The sequence below is a fragment of the Lolium rigidum genome, chromosome 1 (assembly GCF_022539505.1).
Source record: "Lolium rigidum isolate FL_2022 chromosome 1, APGP_CSIRO_Lrig_0.1, whole genome shotgun sequence".
Classification (NCBI taxonomy): Eukaryota; Viridiplantae; Streptophyta; class Magnoliopsida; order Poales; family Poaceae; genus Lolium; species Lolium rigidum.
Window position 1 is genome coordinate 145,441,187 of NC_061508.1, and position 19,428 is coordinate 145,460,614.

Sequence of the window (19,428 nt, forward strand, 5' to 3'; positions counted from 1 at the left end):
ATGGTGGACCCCACGTTCTAAATGGGTCGGCCCTTTATGAGGAAAGTGGGACCCACCTGTGTTTTTGGCCCGGCCCACTAGCGTGTTGGGCCGGCCCACTTGCTATATGGTGGACCCCACATACTAAATGGGCCGGCCCTTCAACAGGAAAGTGGGACCCACCTGTGTTTTTGGCCCGGCCCACTATCTTGTTGGGCCGGCCCACTTGCAGTATGGTGGACCCCACATACTAAATGGGCTGGCCCATTAACAGGAAAGTGGGACCCACCTGTGCTTTTGGCCGGCCCAGCGGCTTGTTGGGCCGGCCCATTTGATCTAATGTGGACCCCACGTGCTAAATGGGCCGGCCCGATAGCGAGAAAGTGGGACCCACATGCTAATTGGTCGGCCTAATAACTTCTTGGGCCGGCCCACTTGCTTTAAGGTGGACCCCACTTGGTAAATGGGCCGGCCCGATAACGGGAAAGTGGGTCCCACATGTTTTGTGGGCCGGCCCTTTCCCCCGTTGGCCGGTCAAACGAGTGCATTCGGCCCGGCCCACATGCTTGAGTGGGCCGGCACTTTAATGTTTTGACCGAGTCAACCTTAGAGGTTAGGCCCGGCCCACGTAACTAATGGACCAGCCCGGCTATATAGTTGACCGGTCAAACTAAGTCAGGCTGGCCCGGCCCTCAAACTTAATGGGCGGCCCGCTTAAGACGTGGCGGGCCTCGTGTGGGCCTACCATCTACCACGGGGTTTCGGCGGTTAACGCCGTTAGCGCCGGTCGCGGCGGTAGCGGCGTACGCCACGTGTCGGTTGCATGACGTCGGCGGTCAACGGGCTCCCGGAAACACTTACGCAGCGGTCCGATTTTCCGTGGCGGAAGGGCGCCCAAGCGCGACGGACCAGAAAAAATCGTGGTAGGACTTTGCCTGACGCAGTTTCGACAACAGAACCCATATCGTCGGGTTAGGCCCATAGGCGACGAAAAATACCCCTTAGCGGACGATTTTGAGACGTTGTCTATTAGAACGTTTCTTGTAGTGACAATTTCCTCCCAACCAATAGATCGACCATTCTTCAGCATCTTATACCATTCTGCAGCTCTGCCCTTCAGAGATATGGAGAATAGCTTCCTCTTAACTTGGTCCTTTGAAATACATGCATTCTCGAACAACTCGCATAATTCATGTATAAAGAGTAAATGATCACTAGGATGGACAATCCCATCTCCAAAATAGCAATTGTTCATAGCAAGTTCAAAAAATTTCATAGGTATCTTGAAAGGAATACTTTCAGCAGGTGGATTTAAAATATCACAAGCATCATTAGAGTTATCGCATATGGGAGATAAAGTATTATCAGAGCAAATTTTCTCCCCTAAAGATGGGAAGCTAAAAAGATCATAAGAACTAGCTTCCCCAAGCTTAGACTTTTCCATAGCATTAGCAGTAATTGCATTCATACTAATAACTTTGCTACTATCATGCAGATAAGATTCCATAGGTTTTTTAATTTTCGCATCAAACAATTCATGTCTTAACTCGGGAAAAAGATTAAAAAGCTCACTGTTGTTTTCCATTATGCCTAACTAGTGAAAAATAAAAACAAGAAACAAAAAGATGCAATTGCAGGATCTAAAGGAAATAGCTTCGAGCACTCACACACCGGCAACAATGCTAGGAAATAGCTTAGTAGTCGGAGGATGTGAATACCTTTTACCTTACCTCCACGGCAACGGCGCCAGAAAATAGCTTGATGTCTACGCACGCTTCTATTCCTGTAGACAGTGTTGGGCCTTCAAGAGGAGAGGTTTGTAGAACAGCAGCAAGTTTCCCTTAAGTGAATCACCCAAGGTTTATCGAACTCAGGGAGGTAGAGGTCAAAGATATCCCTCTCAAGCAACCCTGCAATTAAGATACAAGAAGTCTCTTGTGTCCCCAACACACCTAATACACTTGTCAGGTGTATAGGTGCACTAGTTCGGTGAAGAGATAGTGAAATACAAGTAATATGGATGATTGTAAGTAGTAATTGCAATCTGAAATAAAAATGGCAGCAAGCAAACATGTAACGAACTTGTTGGAAACGGTGTTTCAATGCTTAGAAACAAGGCCTAGGGATCATACTTTCACTAGTGGACACTCTGAACAATGATCACATAAATAAATAACTTCTCTTCACTTGTGCTACTCTGAATTACTCTCCTATTGGAATCACTAATCATGTAGTGGCTACAAAAGCTCTGTTCAAAGTTCATCAAGTACTCGACAAACACCACTCATAGGGATATCCTCATCAAATCATAATCCAAGACAATACCGTTGCAATTTAGACCGAGTACTAACATAGCATACACACTGTCAACAATAGCTATGAAAGGGGAATAGATCACATCAATACTATCATAGTAATAGTTAACTTCATAATCCACAAGAGATTACAACCATAACCTATGCCAAGTACTACATGATGCACACACTGTCAACTTTACATCATGGAGGAGGAATAGACTACTTTAATAACATCACTAGAGTAGCACATAGATTAATAGTGATACAAAGCTCATGATCACAAAAAGATCACACCATGGGAGAGAGAGATGAACCATATAGCTACCGGTAGAGCCCTCGGCCTCGGGGGAGAACTACTCCCTCCTCATCATGGGAGACAGCAACGGCGATGAAGATGGCGGTGGTGTCGATGGAGATGACTCCGGGGGCAATTCCCCGTCCCGGCGGCGTGACGGAACAGAGACTTCTGTCCCCCGAAACTTGTCTTCGCGATGGCGGCGACTACGGAACTCTTCGTGGAATATCGTCGGGGTATTTAGGGTTTTCGCATCTGGAGGATTATATAGGCGAAAGGGCGACGTCGGAGGGGTCCCGAGGGGCCCACCCCATAGCTGGGCGCGCCCCCCTCTTGGCCGCGCCGCCAGGTGGTGTGGGGCCCCTTGGCCCCCCTCCGGTACTTCTCTGGATCTCTGGGTACGTCTCGGTAAAATAGAAGGTTTGGCTTTTGTTTCGTCCAATTCCGAGAATATTTCTGTGTAGGATTTTCTGAAACCAAAAACAGCAGAAAACAGGAACTGGCGCTTCGGCATCTTGTTAATAGGTTAGTACCGGAAAATGCATCAGAATGATATAAAGTGTGAACAAAACATGTAGGTATTTTCATAAAACTAGCATGGAACATCAGAAATTATAGATACGTTGGAGACGTATCAGGCATCTTGTTAATAGGTTAGTACCGGAAAATGCATAAAAATGATATAAAGTATGTATAAAACATGTGAGTATTGTCATAAAACTAGCATGGAACATAAGAAATTATAGATACGTTGGAGACGTATCAAATCCTTGCCGAAAAGATTTTGCAACGAGGGATCTGGGAGCGGCGTGATGCCCGCAATCACCAGCATGGATCTCTATGAGGATTTCAATGCCATCTTGATTTGAGACGCATTTCAGAAATACCCCGTTTGCGCTTCGTTTGTAGAGCTGTCCATCAACTATTGTGTACGATCTTGCTCGTCTGACGACCTGTCGTGCGAGGACTTCATCCTCTGGCAACTTACTGTGGTCCAAAAGGTAATCCAGGAAAGACTTGGTCCAAGCCGGAGTGATTACCATCACCTCCTTAGTCGGAGATACTGCCACATCTGGGTTTTCCGGGTTAGCGCCCTTCACTGAGGGTATTCGTAAGTGCTCAAGGAAAATTCCGGGAGGAATGGGTTTCCTGCCGAATCCAAGCTTGGACAACATATCTGCCGCTGTGTTATCATCTCTCCTAACGTACTTGACTTCATATCCGAGGAAGCACTTGGCGATCTCATCAACTTCATCTCTGTAAGCCGCCATAACGGAGTTTCTGGCGTTCCAGGTTCCGGCTACTTGTTGTGCCACCAGGTCGGAATCTCCACAGCATATGATGTGTTTGATCCCAATTACCTTAGCGATGCGCAGACCGTGTAGTAGAGCCTCGTATTCTGCCATATTTTTTGTAGCTTCGAAGTGAATCTGCAGAACGTACTACAGTTCTTCTCCGGTGGGGGACTTCAGGGTGACTCCGGCTCCTGAGCCTTGATGCTGCTTGGACCCGTCGAAGTGCATGACCCAAGTTTTAGGTTCCGGCTCCAGTTCGTCATCCGGAGCCTCTGTCCAATCAGCGATGAAATCCGCCAAAATGTGGGACTTGATCGCAGTCCTGGCTTTGTAGGTGATGTCGAAGGCGGATAGTTCTATGCCCCACTTTGCTATGTGTCCTGTCGCGTCAGCATTGTTAAGAATCGTTGACAACGGAGCCTTGCTCACAACTGTCATGGGGTGCTCTTGGAATAAGTGTCTCAGCTTCCGGCTACCTAGGAACACACCATAGGCTAGCTTCTGAAAGTGAGGGTATCGTTGTTTGCATTCCTTCAGTACCTCGCTAATGTAATAGACTGGCCTCTGGACTCCGTATTCAAGACCTTCTTCCTTTCGCTCCACCACGATAACGAGACTGATGACCTTGTTGGAAGCTTCCAGGCAGTGGAGCATGGGCTCTGACTCTTCCGGAGCTGCTAGAATAGGTGGGGAGGTGAGTATTTCCTTTAGCCCCTGAAGTGTTGTATCTGTTGCGTCGTCCCAGACAAATCAGCTTGTATAGAGGTAACGCCTTCTCGCCAAGACGGCTAACAAACCTACTAATTGCTGCAACACAACCGGTTAGTCGTTGCACATCTTTGAGACAAGTTGGCATTTTGATGCACAGGATTGCCTTGATTTTTTTCGGGTTTACTTCAATGCCTCTATGAGAGACGATGAAGCCAAGGAGTTTTCCTGCTGGCACGCCAAAGACGAACTTCAGCGGATTTAACATCATCTTGTACCGTCGGAGGTTTTCAAAGGTTTCTGTGAGGTCGCTGATCAAGTCGGATCCTTTCTGTGTCATGACCGCGATGTCGTCGATGTAGGCGTGTACGTTCCGGCCAATCTGGTCCTTCAAGCACCGTTGCATCGTACATTGGTAGGTGACACCTGCATTTTTCAAACCAAAAGGCATGGTGACGTAGCAATAAGTGCCAAAAGGTGTGATGAATGAGGTCGCCTTTTGGTCGGACTTCTTCATCCGGATCTGCTGATACCCGGAATATGCTTCAAGAAAACACAGAAGTTCCGCCCCTGCCGCCGAATCAATGACTTGGTCATTGCGCGGCAAGGGGAATGGATCCGTCGGACAATGCTTATTCAAGCCGGAGTAATCGATGCACATTCTTAGTATTTCAGAATTCTTTTTGGGTACAAGGACGGGATTTGCGATCCAATCAGTATGGATAACTTCTACTACAAAACCTGCCTCTAGTAACTTTGCTAATTCCATCCCTATGGCGCGGCGCTTCTTATCTCCAAAGCGTCGCATGGCTTGCTTCACCGGTTTAGCACCCGGATTTATGTTGAGGTAGTGCTCGACAAGTTCCCTTGGTACTCCGGACATGTCAGAAGGTTGCCATGCGAAGATATCCATGTTAGCGCGGAGGAACTTGACGAGCACGTCTTCCTATTTGGGGTACATGCTAGCTCCGATCGACACCGCTTAGAACTGTCTCCTATCTTGAGGTCGACCTTCTTGGTGTCTATCGCGGCCTTGAACAAAGTTTTCTGTTCGTAGATCTGCTTCTTGGTGGTATGCATCTCTTTGGGATCCACCGCGGCTCTGTAGCCTTGCAGCTCCTCTTCAGATATCACAGATTCTGCGAAGGCGGCTTCGCCTGTTTCGCACTCTCAAGCTTTCTTGTAGTCTCCGGATACGGTGATCATACCGTTGGGACCCGGAATCTTGAGTTTATTGTAGATGTAGCACACTCTTGCGTGGAACTTGTGGTAGGTGGGCCTGCCGAAGATGACGTGGTAGGAGCTCTTGAAGGGCACGACCTCAAACGTGATCATCTCTTCGCGGAAATTATTAACATCGCCGAAGGCCACGGGAAGTCTGATGCTGCCCAAAGAGTTTGCTTTTTTACCCGGAACCACTCCATGGAACTCAGTGTTACTATGCTTCAGATGTTCCTTGGTAAGCTGCATCTTTTCGAGAGTCTCCAGGTACATGATGTTCAGGCTGGCTCCGCCATCCATAAGGAATTTGGAGAAATCATACCCGTCGATGCGGGGACTTACAACCAAGGCGTAGCACTCCTTCAGAATGATGGTGGGGTGATCCGCCCTATCAAACGTACATGGAGTTTCCGACCACCTGACATACTGCGGCACAGCCGGAACTGTGGCGTTCGGGATCCGGAGAGCTGATTTGTTGGCACAGATTGTTGGTGTTCCGAGGAAGGTGTGGTATGCACCGGCGCTCTTTTTGCCGAAGGGGTTGGACTTATTAGCTGCAGAAGTCTCAGTGGGATCCGGCGAAGCATCGTCCTCATCCATCGCCTCGGAACTGTCCTCATCCTTTTCCTTGTTCTTGCCCTTGCCTCCTTTGCCGCGTGGGCGGTACTTTCGGGCTCGCTTGTAGCCTGCTTCCGGGTCGACCTTCAGGTCGTTGACCCACTTGCAGTTGCGGTTTGAGTGGGAGGACTTGCCGGTAGCCCGATCCATATGGGCCAGGCACGGCATGTCTCTATACTCTTCGTAAGTTTGGGGAGGGAACCCAGCAGTTGTGACTTCGTCAGCCCGCTGTTGGCCCCTGCCGGCTCCACGTCCATGCCCGCGGCCTATTCTGCCTCCTTGACCTCCGCGTTGGAACGCCATGGCGACCATGTCGGATCCGCCGCTCTTCTGGTCATCGGGGGATTCTTCCGCTTGTTGCTGCTGCTGCCGCCGCCGTTATCGCGGTTTTTCTTCTGCTGGTGCAGGGGTATGGCTGTAGCGGCATGTTCTCCTCCTGCATCGTCATCAGCGGCGGAGTGAGTACTTGCAATGCCGATCATGTCATCCAATGTCAATTTGTTTTCATTGATCAGGCAGGTGAGCTTGTGCCGAAGCAGTCCTCCCCTCTGCAGTCCACCGATGAAGGTGTGCATAGCTGTGCAATTATCCACGTTCTCACACTCGTTCCTAGTAGCCAACCATCGCGTGAGGAAGTTCCGTGATGTTTCGCCTTTCTTCTGGATCCATGCTTGCATGTCGCTTGTTGTGGCAGGCCTTTTATAGGTGCCCCTGAAGTGCTTCTCAAAAGCAATCTTCATGTCAAACCAACAAAAGATGGAGTTTTTCGGGAGGTCACCGAGCCAGGTACGAGCTGGACCAAGAAGGTAACTGAAGCATGCGGCAGGCTATTCTCTGGTTCCCTCCGGCGAAGCTTACTGCATTGAAGTAATCCTCGATCCAGACATCGGGCCTTTCACTGCCATCATACTGCTTCAGATTTCCGGGTAGCTTAAGGTTCAAGCCCTTCGGATAAGGCTCCTCTCGGATCATCCTGCCAAAGCATTTTGGGCCAATGTATTCAGATCTGTACTCGTTGAGACATTCCCTTGCGTCGCGTGAGCCATTGTGGGGAGACTTTGAGCGGGAGCGGGATATCCGGCCTCCACCTCCGCCTCCACCTCCTCCACTAGGTGGTGGGGAGGGAGATCTGCGAGGGGGCCTGTTGGACCTCTTGCTTCCGCCTTCAGATTCTCCACGTCCTTCCTGGTGCTGGCTCTGGCTTCGATGGCTGCCTTCGCCATGAGGGCGGTCGCCGCCATCGTTCCGGCTCCTACGGGGTTCATGCTCACGTTCTTCATTCCGGCTCCGACGAGGTTCCGGCGTACGCTCCGTGTTCCGATTCCTCTGGGGGACCATGTTGTCGCGGATGTTGATTCCGTCGGGCCCATGGGGCCTGGTGGTTCCGACTGGACTACGACGGCGAGGAGGCGGATGAGGTGGCTGGGGCCGCCGCGGAGGTGACGGGTTCCGGTACTTGTCTCTTCCAGTGTACATCGGATCCTTCCCTTCCTGGGGTCCATCGAAGGTGTTTTCGAGGGAACCGGGATTCAATTTGGATGTTCTTTGGTCCTCCTTCTGCGCTTCGATGATCCGTGCGCGATAAATCGTCACGGTGATGACCTCCGGAGGCGTCCTTCTGCGCTGTGGACACGCAGTGTTTCGGGTTGGATTCCAACCGGCGTGAATTGTCTGCCTTGCTCTGTTGCTTCATTGCTGAAGCTACCAGTGTGCGGAGGTGTGCGATGTCGATTTCTTCGTCTTGTTTCGCCAAGATTTCCGCGGCCTTCTTCATATTGTCCTTGGGAGTGGCAAGTGGCTGCTGGTTTGAGGGGGTTGCGAAGTTGATCTTTCGGGGGCCAATGGCCTGCCGGCGGATTATATCTGCCTCTTTATCGCCCTCCATCATGGTTTCCCATTGTGCTCGGAGTTTCTTAGCCTCTGCCAAACATTTAGCGGCTTCGCATTCTCTCGAGGAAATTTTCCATTACTTCGCCTGCATCTTGCCTTTCCTCCAGCATTGCTGCCGCAGTGTTGGCAATTACCTTGGCGGTGCTTAGCATCTCCTTTCTTGTTGCTTCTATAGCTTCAGGATTTGCACCGTCATCCGGAGTTATGGGATTTTTGAGAATTTCCGAGTGTGCGATAGCACCCCGGCCTGCCTGTTCGACGAGCTCTTTTGTGGACAGGTATTCCTGGCTTCCGGAAACGTGTCCTTCTCCGGAATCCGGCACGACGCGATAACGAGGACGCGTGGGCGGGGTCTCCGAAGTGGAAGGGCCTAGGAGTCCTACGTTTGTTGGAGTTTCTTCCTCGTCCGCGTCCTGTTCCAGCCCAATTATGGTCGCAAGGACCTGCTTAGGGAGAGCGGATTCTGCTTCGGCTTCCTCTTCATCTTCTAACTCCTTCAGAGCTTTGTTGTACTCTTGTTGATTCGGGGCTTCGCTGTCTCCGGCAACCTCTTGCTGATCCGGGGGGTTGCTGTCTCCGGTAGCTTCAACCTGCATGGGTCCAGATCCTTCCTGAGGAGGGGCGGTTCCTGCGGTATGTGCGAGGAAGTGCACGAAGTGGCACCTTTGCTTCTCTAACACCTAGGAGATCCAGGCGGATCTGCATTGGTCTTCCACCATAATTTCCTGCTCAGGGGCGGATTGGGTGGGCGTTGAAATTTCCAGATCTAAGGCGGAATCTTCCTTGGGAAGTTCCTGCATCTCAGATCGGATCTTCGCGACTGCGTCCTGCTCAGCGGCGGTCGCGTCAGCGTTACTTATCAGGACGTTTCCGTCGGAATCGACGGTCTCACCGATGAAGATGTGAATGCCGCCAATTGGGACGATGGAGAGCTTGGCGGGGTTGGTCCTAGCCGGAATCCAGCACTCGTCCTGAGGGACGATCGGAAAATTCCCGGCGTAAAGAACACGCCCCACAGCGATGGATTCGTCGTAGCTTCCCATGGCGGAACCCTCCCGGTTCCGGCCTCCAGACACCGCTGGCCCCACGGTGGGCGCCAACTGTCGTTGCCTATTCGACGATGCCTCGGAGGAGGGATCCTCACGAGGGGGAGAAGAAGTAGGGGCCATAGGGCGGAGTGTCCTGGGGACGGTGGTACGCAATTTACCCAGCTTCGGAACACCTGTTCGATGATAGGGCGTACTGCTGCTTGTCTGGAATTATTTGGGCGCTTTCGCGTTGTTACAATGAGTTGTGATCGTGCCTCTAGGGCTCCCAGGATCCGGCTTATAAGGGCGCTCGGATCTAGGGTTTACACGGAGAGTCCTAGCCGGAATACAAGTTGCCTAACTACGGAATATTACATTGCCGTGCACGTCAAGGATCCGCCTTCCATCAATGTCGTACTGGATTCGGATACTTCGTGGGCCTTCACGGATCCGGCCTCCTTCATAGGTCGGTTAAGATCCGGCTCCTTGCTCCTGGCTGGACTTCATCCATCATGATCTACAACAACTGGGCCGCCCGATGGGCCGCATGTCACATCACCACCTGTGGACCACCCGGACTTGCCGGATCTAGACCATATCATTGATATACCCATAAAGTATATCCACCTGAGTAGAAGCAAACACAGTGGGTGATACTCTAGAAGGTGTTGTGCTTAACATGTACGTTATACTACCAAATTGCTAAAATTAAATAAATGATGTTGTTCTTAATTAAAATTTCAATTTCCTTGTGTAATTATTCTATTATAAGAAAAAGTTTTGTTGTTTTAAGGAGTATATAAAAAAGGTGCTCTATGTTAAAAGTTCAGAGGACTTGAACAGAGCATATTACAATAAATAGAGTAGAAATTTCACCATTGGAGGGACAAGGAGGTGTAACAATCTTGAGCTACCCTGGTTAGAAGAGATCTGAGCAAAAGTAAGTTATTTTGTGCAACCCTTTTTTGAGTGCTTAGTTTGCTGGGTAGATGAAGAATAATATTTCGGTGATCATGACTTGACAGGAAAAGCAATTTCAATCATTGTGAAATTAAGATATTCAAGTTTATGTTATGGGGGAGGATCTGAAAGTAACCGAACTGTCACTATTCTCAAAAGTATTGTATTTTCGAAATGACATTACCCTCTCATGTCTCATCAAGTTTAATATGTTGCGTATCACACAAAAGATGCTCATTATTACAGTAAAAACCAAGCTTTTACATCACCATTAGTATGGGAACTAATGTAGTTGTCAATTCTTGTGCTTATAAGACTAGCATATCAATCAGGCTTTCTTAAGATGTTTCACATTATACTAACTAGTAAAGCTCAAGATGTTTCACATTTCCATTATACTAACTAGTAAAGCTCAAGATGTTTCACATTTTCATGTACCCCTGTAACTGAATTGGAATGGATTATTGTGAAAGAAGCAAATATTTTGTTGGTCTGGCACGATATCAGCATACACGAATTCTTAAGTGCATCGCTAGCAGATCGTAATTGTTTTCATGCACCGATCAAATATCAGAAAATGGGCTGACTCGAAAAAGTTTATCGTGTATCCTGAAAACCCAGCCGGCGACGCACTATATGCCCAGGCCGGAGGGGGTATCAGGTACCAAATCCCCATTCTGCAACCTCGTCGGATCGCCTCCTACGCCGCGAAATCGCTCGCACTCCCACCGTCTCCGGCGAGCAATTGACAACAGATCTGGCCGTATCTCGTAGCTATAGCGGATCCCACCGAGCGACAGTCCGCGCACAAGACGCACGCGCTCTCCGCGACGCCTCCTATACACCAGTTACATACATAGCTAACTTTTCACGGGTATGTTAAATTATTTTTTTCATGCGATTGCATACATAAGATATTCAGGTATTAAGTTATTCCGCGGGGTATTTACATTTCCTGGTATTCATATTTATTTGGTGCGTACGTACCTAAGATATTCACATGTATGTTAAATTACATTTTCAGTCCACTGTATAACTGAGATATTCCAGGTATATACCCGAGAAATGTTTTCCAGGTATGTTAAATTGTATTTCCAGGTATGATGCTACATAGTGGGTTCTCATCCTTCAGAGACTACGAGTGTAATAGGAGCCCTATCCGTTGACAAAAGGATCACCCTAAGATGATCATCTCATGGCTATTGGGAACGAATCAAATCAGATGGTTCTATTTCTCAACCTTTCTGACTTGCTCCTCCGGAACCAAGGTCGAAAGGATTGAAAAAGTCAGTCATTCACAACCACTGATGAAGGATTCCTCGAAAAGTTAAGGATTAGTAGTTCTTTTCGAAATCGATTTCGAAAAAGAATGGATTTGGTCTTATACATACGCGAGGAAGGTAATCAAAAAAGAAAGAAGACGAGTTCTTCTTTCTTTTATCACTTAGGAGCCGTGCGAGATGAAAGTCTCATGCACGGTTTTGCATGAGAGAAAGAAGCGAGGAATCCTCTTTTCGACTCTGACTCCCCCACTCCAGTCGTTGCTTTTCTTTAAGAAATTTCATGGGTATGTAAAAATATTTAAGAAATTTCATGGGTATGTAAAAATATCTTAGTTATTCATAAGTATGTCAAGTTTCTAGGTATCTGTATACCCTCGATATTTCCGGGTATGTTAAATGGGTTGTGCTAGCTTCAAGGCATCTAGGTCCACGGTCGATTCCGTCAAAATGCTCGTAGGTAGTTCCCTGTCAGAAAGGAGGGGAGACTGAGGAAGTTTGTCGCTGAAGGATTTCGACAAGGAAAGTGCTGCCTGTCGCCGGAGAGTAGGGAGACTGTCGCCACACTCCATATCATGTCCTCCCCCTCAACCACTATCGGCCGGGCCGAGGGTGCCTCCTCCGCTCTTGGTGTTGCTTTGCTGCGCCGCCCTGCCGCGCTGCCCTCTTTGGAGCTCCTCCTCTGCTGGCATGTAGCCAACCCCATCCTTCCGTCGAAGGTCCGACGCCACAAGTTCTTCTCCAGCGTTGGCTTACATACCTAAGATTTTCACGGATATGTAAAATTACATTTTCACGTGATCACATACATGATTTTCGATAGCATATGCACTAGGGTATTTATGGGTATCTGGGTACCCCAAAATAGTCAAGATATTCACACAGTCAAGATATTTCTAGGTATATACATACCCTATTTTTTTACAGGTATCCATGTATACATACCCTAAAATAGTCATGCTGTTCTACAATGTATGCACTTGGGTATTTACGGGTATGCGGGTACACCAAAATACTCATTAGATTTTTTACAGGTATCACAGGTATCTAAGTATACATAATCTATTATTTTTTACATGTATCCAGGTATACATACCCTAGTGCATACCTAAGAATTATTAAACTGTAATTCTTCAAAGCATGCTCACCAAACTTAAAATTAAATACTCATTAGATTTTCGTTTTACTACATGCAAATGGATATGTAGGTACCCCAAAATAGTCATGATTTTCGATAGCATATGAACTAGGGTATTCACGGGTATGCAGGTACCCCAAAATAGTCAAGATATTTCTAGGTACACGCGCACAAGATATTTCTAGGTATATACATACCTATTTTTAATAGGTATCCAGGTATACATACCCCAAAATAGTCATGATTTTCTATAGCGTATGCACTAGGGTATTTACGGGTATGCAGGTACCTCTAAATACTCATTAAAAAAATTACAGGTATCACATGTATCCAAGTATACATACTCAATTATTTTTTACAGGTATCCAGGTATACATACCCTAATTTTTATAGATATCCGGGTACCCCAAAATAGTCAAGATATTTCTTCGTACATACATACCTAATATTATGACATACCTACATATTTGAATTTTTAGTTCACATGCAGACCATCTGCAAGAAATAAATTTGAACATTTCAATCTTAAGATCACTACGTAATGAGTGTGAGTTTCTCTCACGTACCATAGATAGCTGCATGCTGTAGAATAGGGAGTTATTTCTTTCTTTATTGCTAAATGGACCATCAAATACCATAATAACTAAATAGGCAAGCGGTCAAGAATTGCAAAAGAAAGAAGGCAACTGATCGGGCAATAAGTTTCCATTTCATTAATTGATGAACGATAGACATTCATTCCAAATCAGTTAATACAAACGGGTTGACCCGCTAGTGTCTATGTCCATTACAGTTGCACACATCTTGAAGCAATCAGATGGCATCTAAGTATGGTGCCTGGGCACCATACTTAGATGCCAAATAATAACACCTTCTATTGAAATATAGACCAAAAACTAGCAGTTTTGCATCTTCAATTTAGAAGAAGTCAGTACCGCTTGGACTTGCCTGAATATGCAAGTGATTAGTTATAAGGTACTGCTGTTATTGTTTTACTCTTCATTATCAGTTCCTACAACTGCAGTCTGATTCCTTCTCAGCAGCCGTATTGACTTGCCGGCTCATATAGGTTTCATAGATCTCCACAACAATCCTTGGGTCCTTCTCAACAAGTTCCTTGTATTCATCCCTCTCCGCCAGTGTTGGCATGCTTTCGACAAGTACTGACATAGAGGCCTCAAGCAGCTGCTTTGCACTATGCCGATGTGCAAACGCATAATGGATAATGGCATTATCGTTGTTCACTTTGGATGTAATGAACTTCTCACAGTACGTCTTCAAGTGCTTTACTTCATACTTCTCAGCCAACTCCAAGAGATCACAAGCCATTTGCACATCTAGGAGAACTTCGGCCGTGTACATGTAGTGGACAAAAGCACGGAGGACATCATAGGACACGTCATAGATTTTGATGATGCCACTCCGGCTCTCTTCCATCTCATTGTCAAGCATTGCTCTGAAAACAGGAGATCTGCTGGACTGTACGGAAGAGAAACTCAGTTTAACAAACCAGCATAAGCAACTCCGCTACTAATAATAATTCACAAATATGAGATGTCTAGAGTAAGGCACACTTCTTTTTAGCTTCTTGGACAGCTTCGAGGTGTAGAACAGCTGAAGCTGAAAAGAACAGTCCAGTTTCGATCGAGCTTATTTGGACCGTGAAGCTCCTATCCTTCCTATACCGAGAAACTGGTCTGGACCAGTTTCCGGACGGCTCCCCGAGCTTCCCCGTGAGAAACCGAATAGGTACAAAGATTTACCCCCTTGTTTGCCTATATTCACAGCAGGAATGCCACGCTAGAGAAAACGTTTGGGCAACAAATAATAATATGAAATCAGGTGACACCCCGTCCCTCCCCCCCCCCCCCCCCCCCCCACAAACAGCCAAACAGGACCTAACCCACATCGTTCCTCCCCCGGAACAATCCCGCATCGCACACATGGAAGCAGAGCTAGGGTTCCGCGCCGTCATCGCTCCGCCACCGCCTCCGCCCCTCTGGCAGCGCACACCGGCCGCCGCTGCGGCGTCCCCCTGTTCATCCTCGTGGCCCGTTTCTCCACCAGCAGCAGGGACCGGCGCCCACCTCTCCATCCACAATCTGGCGCCGCCGACGAGGTCTCTGTGACCGCCTTCGGTGTCGTCCTCGTCCTCCCCAAGCGAGGACCTCCCAACCGGCGGCGACCTTGGGCTTGTCTTCCCCAATGGGCGCCGACCTCGGATTCCCCAACCGGCGACCTCGGGCTTGTCCTCCCCAACGACCTCGTCCTCCAGGATCTGCTTTGTCCTCAGATTGATCGATGTCCTCCTCAAAGAGTCGTTGCCGATTCCAATTCTAGCCCAAAAGTCGACTGTAACTAGCTCGAATTCAATCCAAACATATTTTACTTCTGTGATTCCAATTCTAGCCCAAAAGAGGGTATTAGTAGCATTTCACAACTCACTACATCATAAGCCAAATTTTGTAGAAGCCCAAAAGAATGGAACGAACAAATTTCTAAGAGCTTCTTCCCACCGTAGTTTCTCCCCACCGTTTTCTATAAGCAGGCTTCTGCATAAGCATAAGCCCAAAAGAAGTCACCCTAAATCAGGTACTCCCACGGTCTATAATAAGTGTCATGGTTTTAGTTCGAACCACGACACTTATTATAGATCGGAGGGAGTACACAAATAGTTAATGTGGAACTAAGGTGATGGGCAAAAAATTGTGACAAGCTTGAAAATATGCGGAAAATAAATCAGAGTTAAAGCAATTTGCCCCTTGCTAAAAAAGATCAGCTAAAACTAAGTGCCATGCTGGAGAACATCGAAGACCAAGCATTCTGCTGAACAAAAAGGGAAAAAAAATAAAGTTGACCACACCATGTGAAATTAGTCTAAAACCATTGAGAGTGAAATTCAAATATGTATGGCAGTGCAACTATGCATGTTTATCTAGTGAATGTTGAGAGTTCATGTTTGCCATCACCTCTAGAAAAGGAAAAAAGGTTTGAACTCTCACTGCTGCTCAATTGCTGTAAGTTAATGATTCTATTCCACTCTACAAGAAATTGTATTTGTTGTAGATGAGAGAGCCATATATATGTATGATTTGTTTCAGCAACGCAATGAAACTACTAACCAAAGCTACGAAAGGAACATATATCAAGTTATTCCAAACTATTAACAATACGAAAATTAACTTCAGAATTTTTAATTCCATTGAAACGCGACTTAGTAAGTAAACTAAAAAATCGATGCCGATTTACTTTTGGTTCACATAATCATATGTATAAATCTTGATTGAATGTGAAATTTGGCAACAGTTTGATAGCCAGCCTTAACTTATTTACGCCTCAAGCTGATATTTTTATTCCATTCAAACGCGACTAAGAAGTAAGAAAGAGAAAAAATCGATGCTGATATGCTTTTATATCACATAATCATATGTGAAATCTTGAGTGAAATCAACACAGGCGCAGGCGTTCTTGCCGGTGGGCGTAGGTCAAGAAACCCCAAACAGGCGAGAATTCGTCTCCCGATTCAAGATGCCAGTAGGAGGACTCAACGGCAACAGAATTACAAAGGTATGAATGTCTCGTTTGACCTCAAGGCATAGTTCAGAGACATTCCTTTTCTATCAGGGTGTAGTTAAGAGACATTCCTTTCTATCAGGTCGCAGATCAAGGAGTCTCCGGCCACTAACCCCGAAGTCTCCGGCCGGCAAACCCAACACCAGAGTCTCTGGAATGCTACAAAGACTCGGCCTAGTTCAACATTTTGACCTCTTACCTAGGCTAACTTGCTTTTGTGTTTGGATTTCGGTTTTGAGTGCCTATAGTGTCGACACAAGCTCATGAACCAAGCAATGTTAGCTAGGAAATGCTAGAGAATTATCAAGCACTATAACAGCTTGTGTGCTAGATTACTAAAAACCATTTATTATCCGTGGGGAACGTAGTGGATGAGGAACAAATTTCAGAGATGGTGCTCTCCAAGTCTATACGGCTGCAGGAAGCAAGACCGAGCTCTAGAAGGGTGATCAGGGGGAGACGTAGTGTTGTGAACTTAGATCCACAACAAAATTATTACCGAGATGGAGATAGCCAGATGGTGTGGCATCAAGGGAATGGGTTGATAGAAGTTGAGATGAGCGAACAATTGGGGGAGATTTGATTCTTCTTGCTTGATTAAACTGAGATACAACCTATCCTTGTTTTCCCCCAAACAATGCATCCCTATAAATCAGGTGTCTTGCCTCTCGACCTATCCTAATACAGTCAAACTTCTTAGGCCTTTCCTAATATGAACTCCTCTCCGAAACCAACTCAACATCTATCGTACCAAATCTGCTAGCTGACTCCCTCTTTGTTTGGACTCAACACACCGAAACAAGTTATATGTGTGTCTAACTCTTATTGTATTCTCGCATTCAAGATATTTCTCTAGTCCCATAGAGCAAACCACAACTTGCAAAATCAGCAATCATCCAGCATAAGGAAATTGCAATTAAGTGCATATGGCCATATTGGTATGGCCTAATTGAAGCAACTAGAGAGCATGTGTGTGTGAGATGACCTAGCTAAATCACGCCCGCTGTAGATAGTGTGGTGACTTCTTCTGGATGCACCATTTTTTTACAGCACACTCATGTATTATGATAGGCACTTCTTCACATGCACAGAGTGAAAAGATAGAAATGTCAGGACACAATTAAAATTTGAACACGGTGTGATCTTTAGAGTGTTTATTAGATTGTCATCCCGGTTTTGTTTACTCATCTTCCTAGTATGCCATATCATTCCTAGCGTTTGCGAGGCTCTATTTCAGCAATAACAGGGCGGTCAGAATGCCATATGATACATTTCAAATCTATCTCTTTTTGTTACTGCCCCCATTATTCAAGAGCTGAGGACTGCATCCAGCTGCACTGATCAACCATTCAACACTGCCACGTCCTCTAGGTCGGTGAGTTGTGTTTACGGAGTCCATCACTTCATTTGTTCTGCAAGGAAGGAGCTAAATAGGGTTTGTGGGGGCACTGAACTCGATGATCCTTCAAACACGTTATGGTCGCTCTATTTCCAGCTTGTTGCTATCCTACTACTATTTTGAAACTAGAATTTGCCCAGCAAAAGATCAATGTTGACGTCCAGACTCCCATTTGCTTCAAGGTGTCAACAATGTACTTGCCCCATTCCGTAAAAGAAGGCTTATAAATTTTTTCAAAAGTCAAGCCATGTAGAGGTTGACCAAATTTTTAGAAAAAACTAATACCTCTTTTATTTCGAATCAATCTTATTAGATACATTATTAAATATATTTTTATATTATTTTTTTGGTATTATAATTGCTGATATTTTTTATAAAATTGGTCAAACTTTACGTGGTTTGACTTTTGACAAAATTTATACACCTTCTATAAAATGGAGTTATATTTCGTCTAAGCCATTTTCATTAGTCTTGTACAGCTACGGTGACTGATGTCACAGTGCGCAAGCCAGACATTATCACATCATGTGCCATCTGTACTTACTGGAAAACATGTTTCAATTCTAGTAATATTTCATACCAACCTGTCGGAATTTGATTCAAGTATGTTTGTAGAAGGTGGTGGTCACTGCTGAACTCATGGAGAAATGAACTCAAAATACCAGAAGCATGTTTGAAGGAACAACACTGGCTTGTGGACTTCTGGGGGTCTTGATAGCAGCAGTACAGACTAATAACACTACCAATACTACTAGAGAACAGCAAATTGACCAAAACCACTCTATAGACTATACTCACCAACCATGTGTCAGCATACAAAAAGGTAAATTTGCCCTTTTGATAGAAAAATGTAGAAAAATGCTTTTGGGTTGAACAACTCTAGAACCAACAGCCCTCCAATTAGACTCAAATTCTCTGTTTAATCAAAGAACTACCAACTGCGGTGACAAACATCCTAGCCAAAATCTGGCACCAGGCAGGTAGTCTACTCCAAAGTTGAATCAAATTGCATCGACGAAACATCAAAACGGCGGAAAGGGGGGAAAGACTCACCAGGATGACGCGGTGGGCTGGGACAGCGGGGGTCTCAAGGCGGCCTGCGTCGGCGCTGGAGGGGGAGGGGTGAGACGGCGAGGAGGGGATGGCGTGGAGGAGGATGTCGGAGTGGCCGATGGAGGAGGCATCGAGCGTGGGCGAAAGGAGGCGCAGGAAGAGAAGACGGGAGCGGAGGTCGTCGATCTCGCGCTTGAGCTCCTCCTCCGTCTCGCTGGCCTCCTCATAGCACTCCTTGCACGTTCCGGACTCCTCCTCGTCGTACACATTCTTGCACGACTGGCAATACATCTCCTCTAACAGCCGAGCGGGATCTGGAGCGATGGCGCCGGCAACTTCCTCCTGAGAGCAGCCCTTACAGCGTGTTTGTTTGAGGGGAGTTGGGAGAAGGAATGGGAGTTTGAGAGATACGGGACTTGCAGTCCGTTGATTGATTCGTGGGACTGGGAATTTATCTGGGAAGGGGAAGGGGAATAAAGGAGGTCTGGGGGTACCAGGTAATTCAGCTGGGAAAGGGAATTCGAGGAAAATTATCTTTCTGGCTTCACCGGCCGGCACGCCGTGGTGGATCGATTCGTGACTAGCCCATACACGTGGAGGCCGCGATGATACTGCTTGACCGGCAGCAGGAGACGGGGCTTCTCGTGTCGGATTGTCTAGCGATGCGAGGTGCGAAGCGCTGGCGACGCAGCTG

The 19,428-nt window shown here is 46.8% G+C and overlaps 1 protein-coding gene across 1 annotated transcript; it reads right to left on the reverse strand.

The window, feature by feature from the left end:
• Positions 1 to 13,570: 13,570 nt before the first annotated feature.
• Positions 13,571 to 19,203, reverse strand: LOC124682631 (BTB/POZ domain-containing protein At4g08455). The gene is made up of 2 exons (XM_047217285.1): positions 18,735 to 19,203; positions 13,571 to 14,188 (listed from the first exon to the last, which is right to left on the reverse strand). The coding sequence occupies exons 1-2, from the start codon at positions 19,023 to 19,025 to the stop codon at positions 13,715 to 13,717; spliced, it is 765 nt and encodes a 254-aa protein (XP_047073241.1). The 5' UTR covers positions 19,026 to 19,203; the 3' UTR covers positions 13,571 to 13,714.
• Between the last annotated feature and the right edge of the window lie 225 nt (positions 19,204 to 19,428).